The following is a 17917-nucleotide window of genomic DNA, read 5'->3' as shown; positions in this document are numbered from 1 at the left end:
AAAAAAATGCTGGAGTGTAAATAAATAAACTTGCCACGTGAAAGTCCACAACAATTTGCTGTTTTCCCAACTTTTATTGATGCATTGTTGTACAAAATAGGTTTGTAATGATGGTCTGCATCCTATTAGCAACTCCAGAGTATCTAGTTACAGGGGAAATATTTTAACGCAAACTTCATCAAACTTTGTAGCTTGAACTTACTACAACACACTAACTTGAGAATAGTTTTTGGTATTTAAAAAAAAAAAAAACTGACATTTTGTGACAAGAGGTCATTGAATGCATACTATACAAGTTTTTCTGTTTACATGAACATTTAACAAAAATCAGATCACAAGAGCACATGAGACAAAATTCACATACTTAAAACTTTCGTTCCATTTTCAACAATAACAGTAACGTTCAAAAACAATGCGTCCACGCTCGTCTTTGTAATTTGGCTGAACATTCCCTTTTTTCCCCCCTGTAAACAATTCAGGTGACGGTCCATCCCTGCCACTGAGTCACATTGCCCTCGGAGGTCTGATATACTGCAACGCAGTGTTGAAGAGGTCTCTGAGCAGTTGTGGTGTGTGTTCGCAGACCTGCTTCACAATTGTGAGGCTGAGAGCCACGATGACTCTCTCCTGGGGCAGCTGCTCCAGGCCCACCCCCTGCATCACGGCCCTGTGCACTTCGCTTTTGAGAAGGTCCAGCCACTGCTGCAAAATGACACCATCAGTCAGCACAAGGGATTTTTTTTTTTTTTTGCACTGAAAGCATCACTCCGGGAGTTCTGTGCTTAACCCCGATCAATTCGACTTGGGATCAGCATTAAACTACAGTACATTTTCACAGATACCCATCACTATATTTCAAAATAGAGACCTACAAGAAAAGTCAAGTGTGAGTTTCTTGGTTTGACTGCATCCGTCACCTATGAAATACATTTCTGGGAGATGACATAAGAGATGTAAGCTTTGATTTGTATGATTAGTAATCCATGTCACCTAGTGCTGTGATGGTACTGAAATTATTACTATCAAAAGCAGTGGAATGAAAAATAAAATTTCTAATTATTTATATTTATTCTAAATCCATACATCCACTTTCTTAGCTGCTTATCCTCACAAGGGTCACGGGGGTGCTGGAGCCAATCCCAGCTGTCAATGGGCAGGAGGCGGGGTACACCCTGAACTGGTTGCCAGCCATACAGAGACAGACAAGTCGCCATCACAATCACACCTAGGGGCAATTTTGAGTCTCTGATTATTGTTGCATGTTTTTGGGATATGGGAGGAAACCGGAGAAAACCCACGCAGGCACGGGGAGAACATGCAAACTCCACACAGGGGGGTGTGGGATTTGGTCCCCGGTTTTCAGAACTGTGAGCCCCACGCTCGGCAGCTGCGCCACTGTGGCACCCGTGTGTACATTAATGTATTCAAGTATTTTAGAAAATGGCTCCAATATAACGGAACATTTTGAGTTCAATATCCGTTTCAGCTGCTGTACACATACAGAGAGAGGTGCGACGTTGTGGAGGAAGGCTAAATGAAACACTCTGACATGCATTTTTTTTTTTTTTTTTTTTTTTGTCGAAAGAAACCAACCAAAACTGCAGACTGCATGACTGACCAGTACAACTGCGGTCGGTCACTTCACTCAGTGAGCAGCTCTGGCACTTTGTGCAGTGCTGTTTGAAAGTGAATTCATACACTACCTTCCAAGCACTTCTAAATCAAGTTTCCACACACTTCAGTCACTATAACAGTGAGAAATGATATTTTTCTCACATACAGTCATAACATCTGGCTGCTGAGTACAATGTATTAACTACACACACTTACTTTACCAAACACATTATAACATAACTCTAAATACACAACATTGATTACAAAAATGTTTTTCATTCAAAAATAAGACGACAGTAAAATAAAGGAACATTTCAAATACCAGTGGGAACTGATGCACAATCACAATAATACAAGTTCCTCTCCTGTCACATCTGAGCATTCGAGAGAACCCACACCTATTTTCAGTTCACCATTCACAAAATTCTCTTTGTCGCAAAACAGACAAAACCCCGAGTTATAGCAAATTCATGATTAGTGTCAAATAACTACATACAAAGTAATGTTTATATACTGGAGTGGTGAAGTATAGCTCTTCTGGGTGGTTAGTATAAATTCCATTTCATTTTTTTTCCCCCAAAGGAAATGTACTTAAACTGATGTGAAAGTGCTTAGTGACCATAGTTTGCAATTAGAAACATTTTAACCTCTAATTATTTGACTTTTTTTTTTTCTTTCCAATATTCAGGGCAGGTGTCTCTTGTGTTGGATCGGACAGTGTAGTGTAGCAAATGTTGTGTCTTAAGAGCAACACTCACTTCGCTCGGTGAGGACATGACATTCCTGCGCAGGTTTCGGGCAGCCTGGTCCACAACACTCCGCTCAAGTTGGTCAGCGATTTCTCTCAGCCTGGCCCCAACCTCCTGCAGGGCTCTCACTTCGACTTCACCACCTACAGGACACCACAAATATGGGAAACTCGTACATTTTGAATCTGCATTATGTTCCAAAAAAGCTGGGATGGGGGCAGTTGGCCACTGTTACATCGCCTTTCCTTTTAACACTTACTCATTGCTGACGCTATGTAGGTGGAATTCTTTCCCTGTTCTTGACTGATGTACAAATTAAGCTGCTCAACAGTCTTCTCCTTGTGCTTCAAATTGCGATACATATTTTCAACCGAATACAAGGCTGGAGTGCTGGAACGTTAACCTCGATACTGGCCCAATTAGCTATTACGGGCAAGTTCCCGGACCAGGCATGACATTTTGTCAGGAACTTCTGGTAGTGTGACACAATCCACAACCAACGATTATGATCCGATGATAACCGTACAATGTCAAAGTGAATAGTCAAGCATATTTGATTTTATCATTTTTCAGGAAAATTGAGTCCCTGCAACTTAAGCAGTAAACGTATGGAAAAGCATTTCAAATGAAGAACGCAACAGTGAAGTCAATGGGTTCCACACTTAATGCAGTTATTATTAATATTATTATTCATTTGTGATCTCAATTTTGGCTTATCGCAACTATAAACCTAAAAGAAAAACTAGCATGGACAATGGGGCAGTCGTTTTTGTGGAAAATGCTATAACGTCCAACCATTTTCTGAACCACTTATTCTCCCTAGGGCCACGCTGGGAGGGCCACGCTGCTGTTGGATCGTGGGCGGTTAACCGAATCAAAACGTGCAGAAAAATGGTTCACCTTCCTGGGGCACTAGACTGCGGAAGAAATGCGTTCAATTCTTTGGGATGATGCACTCTCAGCCAGATATGAGAGGGAACGCACAAACTTCTAGGTTACTGCACCCACAGTGCGCAAATGACCAGAAGGTGTGCAAATAGTAAAGAACATCAGACTAAACGTAGTCATAAAAATGCAAAGGTGCACGCCTTTTGTGACCTAAGCGAGAATACTGTATGTAGAGGAGTTGCCAAAGGTCTCAGATGAAAGCAACTGCCTGGTGACCAGGCTAGTCACCAGGAGACTTCGAGGAGATATCTCTGCATTCAGCAGGTACTTGTGTCGCCATCGGGTCACCAACCAGAACTGTCAGATATTCAATGCATAGTCACCAGGTGAGTTGTCTTGGTGAAAGGCCAGCTCTCGTTGTGGCACTGCTTTCATCACTTTTCACGCACTGAATGAAGCATAAACCACTGGAGCTCTTTGGGGGCAATTTTGATTGATAGTTTGACCCACATTTAAGCGGAAAACATAGATCAACCTGGAACCTTTCTGATACACTTTTAAAGTGGAACAGTGTTTGTACTTTTACATGTACTTTTTTTTTTTTCAGGGTTACATTACATCTGAACATTAATACTTATGCCACCTCTAAGCGTACTCACCAGGCCAGTAAAAGTCCACTAACGGCTCAAGGTCGTCGATTGAACCTGCGTTGCTAATGGGAAGGTTTCCGTCACATTCAATGTCTCCATAATGTTCTTCATAACTACTCAACCATGTTTGTGTAAGTTCTTTGCCCAAAGAGAAAACGGCCTTCTTGTACTCCTCTTTACCAACGCTGCAGTCCGACTGGAGGAAGCTCAACACCACCAAAGTGGCGTTTTGTTCGCTGGCCAACTTCGTCAAATCATCCATCACTTGACTGGAGTTGTTTCCTGACTGACGAGATTTTAGATTTATGAGTCTGTTAGAAGTCCGTCAAATTCGCCTCTCACTTTATGGGAGTTCTACAACATTTGCTAGGAAAGTTTAGCCTTACTCCTTAGTACACCAAGTCGGTTTTAACAATCAGCTATCCACAAAAAAAAAAAGATGAGCTACTGTGGCTAATGGCGCGCCAAGCTAGCTAGGGTAGGCGTTAATAACAGATCACCTGACTCACCGAAATGGGCTCCAGCACACGAGTTTTCTTTTCTTTTCTTTTCTTTTCTCTCGATCAGGGGGAAAACCGCGCCCCCAAGCCATTTGATTGGTCCCTGAAGAGTCCCTCGCTTTTACCTCGAGTGCGCCTCCTTCGGTAGCTGAAAGAAAATCATATTGATTATCCGTGCTATTCCAAAACAACGGATAATATGATTATCACATCCCTAAACGCATTAATGCTGATGCAAAGTGCATGCAGTTAATTAGCTATCACAATGTAAACCTATCTATTTCAACGTTAATATTATTAGAGCATTAAGTGTAGTCCTTCCCTGCAAAGGTTGACAATTGGTGTTCCCAGTTTTTGGCGGCTTGCAGTGGAAACACCACGGCATGATGTTGCTGTGAATAATGACTGTGTGCCCTAATGGCGCGGAATACTCCCTACAACTTGTCCCTCTTCCCCTTGTTTCACAAGTGTCAGCAGTTGTTAAGCATCCGTCGGGGATGCATTTCCCTCGGTGACCGATGGTGTCGCTTTGTAGTGCACTCGGTGCCAAATAGGCAGAAGCAGCCAAGAGAAGAAGAGGGCGTTGCAGGGACCAATCAAATGGCTTGGAGGCGCGGTTTTCCCCTGATCATCCAGCACAGAGACGCTCGAATAGTTAGCCGCGTGCGTCGTGACGTCAAAATCAGGTGATTTCCGGCTTCGCGCCATGTTGGAAGACAAACAAGTGTACCGGCGGCCGTTGCTCCAAGTACAAGTGACCACATTACTTTTCAAACTTCCACAAACTAACCAGCCTCCAAGTATGATTAAATTCTGCTCTGAAGTTGTCCCAGTTCCTCACCAATTCGCCAGCCATCTTCATCTCCTCCACAGGTGGAATGTTCACTGCCATGTTGACGTCGTTAGCTTAGCCCGTTGCTAATTCCTTCGGCTTTTTTCGGTCCTTGCTTCTTTTTTTTTTTTTTTGCGTCCTGCTGTGAAACGGCGTATTTATACACGGTATTGTCTTTTCTTCTAGCCACTCCTGAAACCCTGTTTGTGTGTGTGTCAACAAAAAACAACACGAGACAGCTTTGAATGCTCAGTAGTCCTTGTATTTAACCACGGGTCCCACATAACATTCCCGCGCTTCCGAATACGCTATTGAAACAAACCATTGAGAAGGGGGGGACAGGACCATTCCTAACAGTTGGCTGCTCCAACAAAGCAGGGCCCAACGTAAACAGGTCAGGAGACAAATCAGGATTCCAGCTGTTTTACATCAACACCAAAAAAGCAGTCAGAACAAGATGAAAAACTTTCTTCTCAACGTTAAAGGGATTGGCTGGCAGCATTGTCCAGAGCAGATGCAAACACTGCTCATCTGTCCTTTTATCGTGTCTGCTCAGATCATTTTGTCACTAGTAAGTGTTTTTTGTCAGTTGAGTGATAAATTGAAGTCAACAGGTGACCTAGATCTGCAAGCCCAGACAATGTGGGATCATGTATGGCTGCATGCCGTGTTGGCACTTGGAACATGTGAACATTGAAAGTGATACTTAACAGGAAAACATGCTGCCACTTCTAATCATGTTAAATAAATCCTGTTCTGAAACGTGTTTTTCTCTGTGACGAATAATATGGTGATTGTTTAATACTGTACTGAGTAACATGAATTAAATTATGAAATATTTTCAGACTGGGGACTTGTTTTAACATCAGTCCTTTCAACAACTTATTGAAATTTGAATATGATGTTTTCTGTTTTATTAAGTAAGTTGGCCAAACAAAAAGTAAATATATTAACATTTTGTTAATTGTGATTATTGTTTCCGGCAAGCCAGCACAGCTGTATGATTCCACCAATCTGGACTGGGTTTCAACCAACAAACAATCATATGGAAATCAGTGGAATATTTCCTCTGTACAGCAAATTGAAATAAAATGCGTCCCTTTATTCATAAAATGATGTGAAGAGCATTCTTAAAGGCCCACTGTCATGAAATGGATGATTTTTAGTATGTTATTAATGAAAAAACATCAGCCAATATGGGCCCATGCGTTTTTTCACCACAAAACATGATTTTGACATATACAGCTTTTTGTAACTCCCACCATGAAAATCCTCTCGAGGGATTTGTTTTCGAGAAGAAGCAGGAAGTGATGTAAAGGACAGAGGCGCCCCCTAGTGGACACGTTTGTTTCCATTAGTTTTACCTCCGGGAAGGTAGGTCGTTGTTCCTTCGTGTTAGCCAAAATGCCGCCTCATTGCATTGCTGGACATTGCTTGAACACTCGGGAGAATGGGATTACCCTTCATAATTTTGCAAGAGACCTGGTTCGTCATGAAAAATGGATTGCACAGGTGAAGAGGACAAGAGCTTTGTGGGTTCCAAATGACATGTAGGTGTGTATACAGCTACTAAAAAAATAATAGTTTGGGGTGGACCACGTAATCGATCTTTCATAACGTAACAAAAGATCCGCGTAAGTATGACGGGCGTGCTAAATGTGTCGATGTGCGCGTCAGGCGGCGTCGAGCTGCTGCGTCGTTTCGCCAGCGAAGGCTGCGCAGCGGGCTCGCCGACGGCGGCTCTGAACAACACAGTCGACAATGCCTCACGCAGCCGCGTGCGACGACGACGCAGTAAAGCGCCCCAGCTCGACGCCGTTGTTCATCGCGTACTCCGGCGGCTATGAACAACCCCCTAAAGCTCCATGATAAGCCATCTCGGCGCCGAAAATGAGCCACACCGGCCGGCTGCGATGAGCTGCGATGGCTCATCTCCGCCGCGGAAGTGGATCAGACGGGGAGACGGTTCGGCCGTGATCGCATATCATCTGAATATGGCAAGAAACAATAGTGTAATATTTCTCCAGTAACTTCACCCGGTTGTGTTCTGTTCTCCTTTTCGAAAAGAGCTTCCATGTCAGAAGGGTGCGTGTTCATTTCCCATAGTAGGGTGCACTGCGTGTTTTCATTGGCAAATGTCCAGGTGACGTCACGGACAGAGGATGCAGCCAATATGGCGACCGCTTGGACATTGTAGAATGACACTTCAACTTTGCGCATGGATGAGGCGCTCTCCGCTCACATTTATTTTTTCGAATACATATTGAAGTGAATCATATTATATGTATTTTTCATCACAATATCCATTTTTGAATGTTTATAGGGATGACACTTGACCTTTAAGTATGACTGAGTGTTCTTCTCATTTGTCATTTCATATTTTTTAGATAGGGGTGGGGCAAAAAGAGCCACATTTGTAGTGCTACGGCAAAGAGCCAAATCATACATCATCACTTTTATACACATCGTTTATTTTTCCTCTTCTTTACATATTATTCCATTAAGTATGACTGTTATTTGCATTTGTCATATCATACTATCTAGTGAAAACTAGAACTAACTAAACTAAACTAGAGTACTTATTAGAACATTACATTTACACTGATGAGTATTATCAGAAGTATCAGTTGTTTCGGCACGGGACACATTTATCGACATAAAAAATTGACATTTAATTTTTGTGCGTGTGTCTTTCCCATTGTTGATCAAACAGTACAAAAATGGTCCTTATCACTTCCTCTTTTGTGAAGTTGTTGCTTGGGATTCTGATACGCCAAACGGTCCTCAGAGTTCAACGGAGCAAACTGAGCACCGACGCCGAGATGCAGGCCAAACCGCCGAAGGCGGCGAGGACGATCCTCATTCTCGACTCCACGTCATTTTCCTCGAAGAATTCTGCAAAGCCGTTCTGATGAGGAAGAAGATAGAATATGATAAGTTGATATCTCGGTGTTCAGAAATTACGCAGTACGCGTTTGGCGCATTGCTCACCCATGCGTTGTGCTGCACGAGCCAGGTGCGCTGATGCGACAGCAGGTAGGTGGACACCTCCTGGGCCACGAGCGCCACACACCCCTCCCGACGCTTTTCCGTCAAGGCCTGAGACAGCACGGCGGCGAAAGCTAGGAGGCTGGCGACGCGACCCCAGTTGGTGACCCCGTCTGCAAATTCAAGCCTGGCCACCTTGCTGACGAAGGCCATGTCGTCCCCTCTTCTGTCTAACGCCAGTTTGTTGATGATGCCTGGAAAAGAGAGGCCGACCCATTTGAGAAAACAAGCACATTTATGTTACCATTGGAATTGTTTCCTTACCTCCACTATAGACAAATTGTAACACTCTGGCCTTAAAAAAAACAAAAAAAAAAACAAAAAAACCCATTGAGTTATTCATGTAAATGTAATTAAAGTTCACAAATGTGGAATTACTCTTATTTTGTTTTAAATTTCAAGCTTAAGCTCTTTTAATCGAGAAGCAAGATAGTTTCTATTTAATACAGAAAGAAGCAAGATACAGTTTATATCCATTGTACCTTTTGGCAATTTAACCTCATAAAAATGACGTTTTTGAATTCAATTTCATTCTAGACTCAACACCTGATTTTTTTACACGTACATTATGTACGTTGTTGGACAAGGAAGACTTTTCATGCGTTTTTTTCTTCAAATGGGTACTTGTTTTGTTGCACTCGAATGAAGCAACCTAATCAATTTTGATTTTAAGAGGGGAAGTGGTCCCTCTGCTGGTTGTAGAAAGATTGCACAATTAGCATAATCATTTTGAAAATGACATTAAAAAAAGGGTTTTATATGCAGTTTATGAAGAGTTCAGACGGAGGACCCATAGAGCATTTGTTTGGTAAACCAGGGGTCGTGAGTTCGTATCTCACTGGGGCCTCGACTCCTCAAGAGGAGTTGCGTCACGAATGGCATTTGGCGTAAAAACTGCCAAACAAATATGAGCGTCCATCTGTGAGGTCGCGCAGTCGCGACCCCTGGCGGGACAAGCCGAAAGAAACTTACTATGAAGAGTTGAGACGCAAAAGCAGATATATACATATATCTGAACTCTTCATATATATTTAACGGGCTACAATTATGTAGTCTGAGCCTGTAACAGAACGTCAGCAAACGGATGAAAAATAACTTCAGAGTACAACCCTCAGGCATCACGTGCACAACTTTCTTTATTACGTAGGACACTGATGTTGGCTACGTCCTATAGATTAGTCATTTCATTAACAATCTGCAAATTACTGCTTCAAGTATCACATTATCATGACCAATTGAATTATTTAAGCCTATAATTATCTCGTAAAACGTTCCACGAGGCAGATTTAGACTTTTGGTCAGAACACAAAACCGCTTTTTCTGTCCAAACGGGAAGAGAAAAGTACAGTATGATAGTGCAGGTACAGCAAATCAACGTTATGCTCATAAATGCAATCCTGCGTTTAAAAAGTGACTTAAAAACATAATTTAAAAAACCATCCACTTACCATTGTATTTGAACCTGTGTTTGTCCACAAGTCTCTGCACGACCCTTTTTATCGTCGACAGGACTTTACTTTCCTCCCAACTGGCCGTGGTGGTCAAGCCGGTAAAGTCACTGAGAAAGCGGCCGATAAGTCGCCTTGTGTCCGTGGCCAGGGCGTCGGGGTCGCCGGGGGTCTGGAGCTCCGGCGGTGGGGAGCCTTCAGGGCGACGATTCCCCCCCGGTCGGGCGCCGGGTCCCGGGTCCGGCGAGTCGTGGCTGCCCATCTCGGGGTTAACGGCTGGGGCCACGGCCGGCATCGGGAACACGAAGAAACCTTCCGGGCCCGGATTCGGACGCAACATCAACGTGGCCGCGATTCCAAGGTTGGAGTTGGGCCGCAACAAATGTCGCTGGGTCGGCATCATTTGGAGCGTGTCTCGGTCACGGCAAGAAACGAGCTTTCCTTCCTCCGAACGCGCCAGCGTCTTGTCTCGGCGACAGAGGCTCACAAATGACTGCATCAGTTGAATGCAGGGCAAATATAAGATGGATCCCATCAGAGAGCAGCAAAATGGTCAGTTAATCAAAGAAACTATTTTCCCACCAATCATTTAGTCACGTGCGCATCAGGGGCATCCCCGAACTTTTTTTTCCCACCCCCTGGCGGCTCAGGGCCGCACTTGAAAAGTTCACCTGCTTGACGCTACGCGCATGCGCGAACTCAATGACAAAGCGACAGAGTGAGAGAAAGAGAGTTCTCCTTTGCAGAGATTTTGAGTGCCACCGTTTTGGGAACATGTTCAAAATATTTTCTGACCAAAGGCCCGAATTGAGATCTTCAACATTAAAGCAAAACGGTATTTCTAATTAGTTTTTCTTATTAATTCTATTCTGGATGGTTAACTTAATTTGAGATTGAACAACATAAATTACAAGAGAACGTTATTCCTTGTCACTATCACATCGACAATGGGAAGATGTCCAATGGATTGTTGTGAATGTCAATAAAGGATTTTTACAGTACTTATCTGTGTGGTATCCGGAAAAATCTTGATTTTAACTGTGATTACTATTCTTACAGTAAGTCCTTTTGCTCAATCTGAATATACACAAATGAGTCCTCCAAATAAGTCATCGATGTTCATATGGGTTGTTTTCACGTGATGTGGCTGCCTCGAACGGCGACCATTTTCCACCCCTGAGCTCCGTTACTCATACATACGCGAGGTGGACGGCATTATGTTTCTAACTGCATTTATTGAAGACGCGACCGACAGCACATCAAGCCCAGACTGACTACGAGGCTACCTGGCATCCACACATCATGGGACTCGGGACTTCGTCACAAAGGCACAGTATTGTGCCATAGATCTTTACTCTCCTGCTGACGACAAAATCACGAAGAATCACTTAAATGTATGCTAGCGGGGAAAACGAAAGGCGGTGGAATATGCTTTGATGTCAACGAAGAATGTTGCACGGATGTTACTGTCATGACCCACCGATACGGACGTAGGACCCAAATGCAGGAGTCAGGAGACTCAGAGGTAATTCGGCAAAAACGTTTATTGTTCCAAAGTCGGGGATCGGGCATGCAGTCAGGTGCAGCAGCGGGAGTCAGGACGTCGGGCGTAGAGAGCAGGTCAGCGGGGAGGCAGGAGTCGGTACACGGGAGATCGATCAAAGCAGGCAGGAGTATCAAAGGAGTCAGGCTTACGGGGTCGGTCGGAGAACAGGCGGAGGTCGGTACACACGGGTTGACGATCAGGGATACAGGAGTGCTGGAACGGGGGCATGAACCGCAACGATCTCGCACCTGACCAGTCGTCCCCATGGTCCTATGTACACCGGGGCCAATCAGCCAGCAGGTGTGTGCCTCCCAATCACCGCAACCACACGGACACCCGCACAGCCAGGGCTGGACCGGCAGGACCATGACAGTTACGGAGCTCAGCACACACTGCAGCAATTTTCGTTAACTACAACAACCTCACTATCAAAAATACAAAATTTACACAAAAAGGCTTTGAAGAGTGTGTCGACGAGCAACTCTGGAAAAAGCTTCAGTGAATTGGCGAGAGTTGTCAAAAAAAAGTCAGAAGAAAAGTCAGAAGAAGGCTCTCTGATGGTTAGCAAGTCCTCTGTTGTGTACTTGAGTCCCAAGACGCCCGTGAAACACAAAAACACAAACAGTAACGGAGAGCATTCCAGAGGCTACAACACTGGAAGGCGTGAGGTAGGGAAGTTAAATGGCGGCTCGCAGTGGTGTATGTGTAATTCAGCAAAAAATGTGACGCCGGTGAAAACAACCCAGAGCATGGACAGGATTTACTGGAAACAGCATGATGGCAGTACTGTATATTAGAGGTTGAAATTTTTCTTCTTGAAAAATTACTGTTTGAAGTATGACGGTGTTAGTCATATTTGTCATTTTCTACTTTGTAGAGAAAAACCTCACCCATAAAAACATTACATTTACGCACGTGGTTATTGACTCATTCATTCAAAGGGTAATTCAAAAAGAAGCAGGGAGCAAACACATGGGATTCATATTTGTATAAAATTTATTAGACAATTTGTCATACTGTACATACACATAAAATTTTAAGCCATCAATAACTTTTTGATAATACAACACGGAGCGCAATGCTTCGGCACGGGAGACATTTGTCGACATAAAAAAGATGGATGAATTTTTGTGCATGTGTCTTTCCCATTGTTGATCAAACTGTACAAAAATGGTCCATATCACTTCCTCTTTGTGAAGCTGTTGCTCGGGATTGTGATACGCCAAACGTCCTCGAAGTTCAACGGCGCAAACGGAGCAGTCCTGCCGAGATGCAGGCCAAACCGCTGAAGGCGACGAGGAAGGTCCTCACTCTCGACTCAACGTCATCTTCCTTGAAGAACTCTGCAAAGCCGTTCTGATGAGGAAGAAGACAGAATATGATAAGTTGATATCTCGGTGTTCAGAAATTGCGCAGTACACGTTTGGCGCATTGCTCACCCATGCGTTGTGCTGGACGAGCCAGGTGCGCTGATGCGACAGCAGGTAGGTGGACACCTCCTGGGCCACGAGCGCCACACACCCCTCCCGCCGCATCTCCTTCAAGGCCTGAGATAGCACGGCGGCGAAAGCAAGCAGGTTGGCGACCCGACCCAATTGGTGGCCCCGTCTGCAAACTGAAGCCTGGCCACATTGCTGACGAAGGCCATGTCGTCCCCTCTTCTGTCCAATGCAGGGTTGTTGATGTCTGGAAGATGGAGGCTGACCAAATCTAGAAAACGAGCACATTTATGTTACCATTGCAATTGTTTCATTACCTCCTGTGTATACATATTTAAACCCTCTGGCCTTAATAAAAAAAAAAGCATTTAGCTGTTAATGCGAATGTAATGAAATTTCACAAATGTGGAATTACTCTTATTTTATTTTACATGTCAGCTTCAGCTATTTTAATAGAGAAGAAAGATACAGGACGTCCTATAGATTAGTCATCTCATGAACAATCTACAAATTACTGCTTCAAGTATTACATCATGACTAATTGACCTATTTACTCGAATTGTCTCGTAAAATTTTCCACAAGGGCATATTTCGAGTTTTGGTCATAACACAATACCGCTTTTACTGTCCAAACGGAAAGAGAAAAGTACAGTATGACAGTACAGGTACAGCAATTCAACCTTATGCTCATAAATGCAATACTGCTCTTAAAAAGTGACTCAAAAGCATGGAAAAAAAAACATCCACTTACGATTGTATATGAGCCTGTGTTTGTCCACGAGTCTCTGCACGACCCTTATCGTCACTGGACTTTGCTTTCCTTCCAGGTGACCGTGGTGGTCAAGCCGCTAAAGTCACTGAGAAAGCGCCGATAAGTCGCCTTGTGTCCGTGGCCAGGGCGTCGGGGTCGCCGGGGGTCTGGAGCTCCGGCGGTGGGGAGCCTTCAGGGCGACGATTCCCCCCCGGTCGGGCGCCGGGTCCCGGGTCCGGCGAGTCGTGGCTGCCCATCTCGGGCTTAACGGCTGGGGCCACGGCCGGCTGCGGGAACCCGAAGACACCTTCCGGGCCCGGATTCGGACGAAACATCAACGTGGGCGCGATTCCAAGGTTGGAGTTGGGCCGCAACAAGTGTCGCTGGGTCGGCATCATTTGGAGGGTGTCTCGGTCACGGCAAGAAACGAGTTTTCCTTCCTCCGAACGCGCCAGCGTCTTGTCTCGGCGAGAGAGGCTCACAAATGACTGCATCAGTTGAGTGCAGGGCAAATATAAGATGGATCCCATCAGAGAGCAGCAAAATTGTCAGTTAATCAAAGAAACTTGTTTACCGCCAATCATTTAGTCACGTGCGCTTCAGGGGCGTCCCCCTAATTTTTTCCCCACCCCCTGGCGGCACAGGGCCGCACTTGAAAAGTTCACCTGCTTGACGCTCCGCGCATGCGCGAACTCAATGAAAAAGCGACAGAGCGAGAGAAAGAGAGTTCTCCTTTGCAGAGATTTTAAGTGCAAGCGTTTCTTTTTGTGGGGAGGGGGGGGGCATGTTCAAAATGTTTTCTGACCAAAGACCCTAATTGAGATGTTCAACATTAAACCAAACCGTTATCTCTAATAATTTTGTTTTTCTTATTAATTCTATTATGGATGGTGAACTTCATTTGAGATTGAACAACATAGAATAGAACGTGATTGCCACTATCACAACGCAATGATAATCAGTTATGCAAGATGATCAGGATTTTCAAATATTGTTTGGCTGTCTGACAAACAGTTCTGGTGTTCATCTTACGAGTTTCAGCTCCATCGATTATTGCACCATACTTTTTTTTTCAAATTCTCTGGGAAAAGTGGAAGAGAGGATGAATAAACACTCAAAACAATTGGAAGATGTCCAATGGATTGTTGTGAATGTCAATAATGGATTTTTACAGTACTTATCTGTGTGGTATATGGAAAAAATCTGGAGCGTAACTGGGAAGATTACATTAATTCCTTTTGCTCAATCTGGATGTACACAAATGACTTCTTCAAATACGTCATCGATGTCCAGATAGCATGAACAGAATTTACTGGATACAGCATGATGACAGGACAGGTTGAAATTTCTCTTCAAAAATTACTGTTTAAAGTATGGCTGTGTTATTCACATTTGTCATTTTATACTTTCTAGAGAAACAATGTTTACGTGTTAGAACATTACATTTCCGCACACAGTTAGTGAAGACTATTTTACTTTTATTGCACTTTCATTATTTGCTTAAATATGACCTTATACATTTAATCAACGGATAAAGTGTTGCCCATTTGCTAATCAGACAAGGATGTGTTGTCGGTGGTTGTCCTTCATCTTTGTACGCAGAAAACCGCCTGGCGCCATCCTCCTCTCCCAGGCGTTGCTGTGGAGACGAACGACACCAGATTAAGGAGCGAAAAGTGACCATCCCGGCCCAGGACCAGACTGCGGGGGGTGGCAGCCACTTTTACCATGAACCCATACATGTAAGAACCTTGTGTTACTGGGCAGCTTTTGTCTTCTTCTTTGGCTATCCTGCCAGACGATACACGTGTCGTGTGTGGAAGATACCTAGATAAGACCCGGACGTCCACTGCACATTATTTGGAATAAATCCATTTCCTGTTAACTTTTTCTTATCATTGGTCATATCTTCGATTCGTGAACACGTGTAGGGTCCAAACTCGCAAATCCATGGGTATTGACTCATTAATTCCAATGGTGATTTGAAAAGAAGGGAGCGAACACATGAAATTCGTATTTGTATGTTTATTAGACAATTTGTCATACTGTACATACACATCAAATTGTAAATTATCAATAACGTTTTGATAATAGAACACAAAGCGCGCTCTTTCAGCACGGGAGACATTTATCGACATAAAAAAATGGACACATTTCATTTTCGTGCGTGTGTCTTTCCCATTGTTGATCAAACTGTACAAAAATGGTCCATATCAAATCCACTTTGTGAAGTTGTTGCTCGGGATTGTGATACGCCAAACGGTCCTCGGAGTTCAACGGAGCAAACGGAGCACCGCCGCCGAGATGCAGGCCAAACTGCCGATGGCGACGAGGACGGTCCTCACTCTCGACTCCACGTCATCTTCCTCGAAGAATTCTGCAAAGCCGTTCTGATGAGGAAGAAGACAGAATATGATAATTTGATATGTCAGTGTTCACCAATTACGCAGTACACGTTTGGCGCATTGCTCACCCATGCGTTGTGCTGCACGAGCCAGGTGCGCTGATGTGACAGCAGGTAGGTGGACACCTCCTGGGCCACGAGCGCCACACACCCCTCCCGACGCTTTTCCGTCAAGGCGTGAGACAGCACGGCGGCGAAAGCGAGCAGGCTAGCGACCTGACCCCAGTTGGTGGCCCCGTCTGCAAACTCAAGCCTGGCCACATTGCTGACGAAGGCCATGTCGTCCCCTCTTCTGTCCAATACAGGGTTGTTGATGTCTAGAAGATGGAGGCCGACCCAATCTAGAAAACAAGCACATTTATGTTACCATTGCAATTGTTTCATTACCTCCAGTATATACATATTATAACCCTCCGGCCTTAAAAAAAAAAAAAAAAAAATGCATTTAGCTGTTAATGCAAATGTAATGAAAGTTTACAAAAGTGGAATTACTCTTGTTTTATTTTACATTTCATGCTTCAGCTATTTTAATAGAGAAGAAAGATACAGTTTATATCCAATTGTACCTTTTGGCTCTACCATGGCCTAGAATGAAGCTAACGGATCAGGCAATTTTGATTTCTGTTCCTATATATATATATATATATATAGTAAGTTTCTTTCAGCTTGTCCCTTTAGGGGTCGCCACAGCGCGTCATCTCAGATCAACGCACATATATGTTTGGTACGATTTTTACACCGCATGTGCCTTCCTGACGCAACCCTTCTCAGGGAGTGGAGGAGGCCCAAGTGGGACACGAACCCACAACCCCTGGTTTCCCAAACCAGTGCTCTAACCACTGAGCTAACAAGGTTAAAATTCACTCAGGACATGGCAATAACAGAACGTTAGAAGAACTCACTAAAGAACATGAGGACAAACCTCATGTATCACGTGTACAACTTGCTTTATTACGTAGGTCACTGACGTAGGCAACAGACAGGGCTGTCCGATAGATTGGTCATCTCATGGACAATCTACAAATTACTGGTTCAAGTATTACATTATCATGACTGATTGACTTATTTAAGGCTATAATTATCTCGCAAAACTTTCCACAAGGACATATTTAGAGTTTTGGTCATAACACAAGACCGCTTTTACTGTCCAAACGGAAAGAGAAAAGTACAGTATGATAGTACAGGTACAGCAAATCAACGATATGCTCATAAATGAAATAATGCTCTTAAAAAGTGTCTCAAAAGCATTAAAAAACATCCACTTACGATTGTATATGAGCCTGTGTTTGTCCACGAATCTCTGCACGACCCTTTTTATCGTCGACTGGACTTTGCTTTCCTTCCAAGTGGCCGTGGTGGTCAAGCCGGTAAAGTCACTGAGAAAGCGGCCGATAAGTCGCCTTGTGTCCGTGGCCAGGGCGTCGGGGTCGCCGGGGGTCTGGAGCTCCGGCGGTGGGGAGCCTTCAGGGCGACGATTCCCCCCCGGTAGGGCGCCGGGTCCCGGGTCCGGCGAGTCGTGGTTGCCCATCTCGGGCTTAACGGCTGGGGCCACGGCCGGCTGCGGGAACCCGAAGAAACCTTCCGGGCCCGGATTCGGACGCAACATCAACGTGGGCCGTGATTCCAAGCTTGGAGTGGGGCCGCAACAAGTGTCGCTGGGTCGGCATCATTTGGAGCGTGTCTCGGTCACGGCAAGAAACGAGCTTCCTTCCTCCGAACGCGCGAGCGTCTTGTCTCGGCGAGAGAGGCTCACAAATGACTGGATCAGTTGAGTGCAGGGCAAATATAAGATGGATCCCATCAGAGAGCAGCAAAATGGTCAGTTAATCAAAGAAACTATTTTCCCACCAATCATTTGGTCACGTGACGCCCCGAACTTTTTTTCCCACCCCCTGGCGGCTCAGGGCCACACTTGAAAAGTTCACCTGCATGACGCTACGCGCATGCGCAAACTACCTGAAAGGACGCGAGAAAGAGAAACGAGCTAATTCCGGGATTTTCTCGCGTCAGACCAAACATGACGATTTTTATAAAATCCGTAATCTGTT

General features: G+C 44.5%; 3 protein-coding genes and 1 pseudogene across 5 annotated transcripts; all 4 read right to left on the bottom strand.

Annotated features, from left to right (window-relative positions):
- Window positions 1-235: 235 nt before the first annotated feature.
- Window positions 236-4777, bottom strand: LOC133501665 (BH3-interacting domain death agonist-like). Of its 3 annotated transcripts, XM_061821489.1 has the most exons (4): window positions 4411-4777; window positions 3911-4187; window positions 2373-2506; window positions 236-702 (listed from the first exon to the last, which is right to left on the bottom strand). In XM_061821489.1, exons 2-4 carry the CDS (start codon window positions 4161-4163, stop codon window positions 505-507), a joined length of 585 nt encoding a protein of 194 aa, XP_061677473.1. In that variant the 5' UTR covers window positions 4164-4187; window positions 4411-4777; the 3' UTR covers window positions 236-504. The 3 variants fall into 3 exon arrangements, with proteins under 3 accessions (XP_061677473.1, XP_061677472.1, XP_061677474.1); XM_061821488.1 differs by lacking the exon at window positions 4411-4777 and having other exon boundaries at window positions 3911-4404; XM_061821490.1 differs by lacking the exon at window positions 4411-4777 and having other exon boundaries at window positions 236-699; window positions 3911-4404.
- Window positions 4778-7417: 2640 nt separating this feature from the next.
- On the bottom strand, window positions 7418-10286 carry LOC133501662 (induced myeloid leukemia cell differentiation protein Mcl-1-like). Its single transcript, XM_061821486.1, has 3 exons — window positions 9730-10286; window positions 8225-8475; window positions 7418-8141 (listed from the first exon to the last, which is right to left on the bottom strand). The coding sequence occupies exons 1-3, from the start codon at window positions 10262-10264 to the stop codon at window positions 8025-8027; spliced, it is 903 nt and encodes a 300-aa protein (XP_061677470.1). The 5' UTR covers window positions 10265-10286; the 3' UTR covers window positions 7418-8024.
- Window positions 10287-12253: 1967 nt separating this feature from the next.
- LOC133501953 (induced myeloid leukemia cell differentiation protein Mcl-1 homolog) lies at window positions 12254-13860 on the bottom strand (annotated as a pseudogene).
- A 1693-nt stretch (window positions 13861-15553) lies between these two features.
- On the bottom strand, window positions 15554-17584 carry LOC133502439 (induced myeloid leukemia cell differentiation protein Mcl-1-like). Its single transcript, XM_061823234.1, has 3 exons — window positions 17136-17584; window positions 15939-16210; window positions 15554-15855 (listed from the first exon to the last, which is right to left on the bottom strand). Exons 1-3 carry the CDS (start codon window positions 17473-17475, stop codon window positions 15739-15741), a joined length of 729 nt encoding a protein of 242 aa, XP_061679218.1. The 5' UTR covers window positions 17476-17584; the 3' UTR covers window positions 15554-15738.
- Between the last annotated feature and the right edge of the window lie 333 nt (window positions 17585-17917).

The sequence above is a fragment of the Syngnathoides biaculeatus genome, chromosome 6 (genome assembly GCF_019802595.1).
Source record: "Syngnathoides biaculeatus isolate LvHL_M chromosome 6, ASM1980259v1, whole genome shotgun sequence".
NCBI lineage: Eukaryota > Metazoa > Chordata > Actinopteri > Syngnathiformes > Syngnathidae > Syngnathoides > Syngnathoides biaculeatus.
The sequence above is the reverse complement of the archived record's forward strand: the minus strand, read 5'-3'. Positions and strand labels throughout refer to the sequence as shown.

Excerpts from the sequence above, each read along its gene's own strand:
- LOC133501665 (XM_061821489.1), bottom strand. The coding sequence starts at position 4,163 with ATGGATGATTTGACGAAGTTGGCCAGCGAACAAAACGCCACTTTGGTG. Across the intron at positions 2,507-3,910 it reads AGTGGACTTTTACTGGCCTG|GTGGTGAAGTCGAAGTGAGA; the intron begins GTGAGTACGCTT and ends GGTGTCCTGTAG. Across the intron at positions 703-2,372 it reads TCATGTCCTCACCGAGCGAA|CAGTGGCTGGACCTTCTCAA; the intron begins GTGAGTGTTGCT and ends GTCATTTTGCAG.
- LOC133501662 (XM_061821486.1), bottom strand. The coding sequence starts at position 10,264 with ATGGGATCCATCTTATATTTGCCCTGCATTCAACTGATGCAGTCATTT. Across the intron at positions 8,476-9,729 it reads ACACAGGTTCAAATACAATG|GCATCATCAACAAACTGGCG; the intron begins GTAAGTGGATGG and ends TCTCTTTTCCAG. Across the intron at positions 8,142-8,224 it reads TCGTGCAGCACAACGCATGG|AACGGCTTTGCAGAATTCTT; the intron begins GTGAGCAATGCG and ends CTTCCTCATCAG.
- LOC133502439 (XM_061823234.1), bottom strand. The coding sequence starts at position 17,475 with ATGTTGCGTCCGAATCCGGGCCCGGAAGGTTTCTTCGGGTTCCCGCAG. Across the intron at positions 16,211-17,135 it reads ACACAGGCTCATATACAATC|ATTGGGTCGGCCTCCATCTT; the intron begins GTAAGTGGATGT and ends CTTGTTTTCTAG. Across the intron at positions 15,856-15,938 it reads TCGTGCAGCACAACGCATGG|AACGGCTTTGCAGAATTCTT; the intron begins GTGAGCAATGCG and ends CTTCCTCATCAG.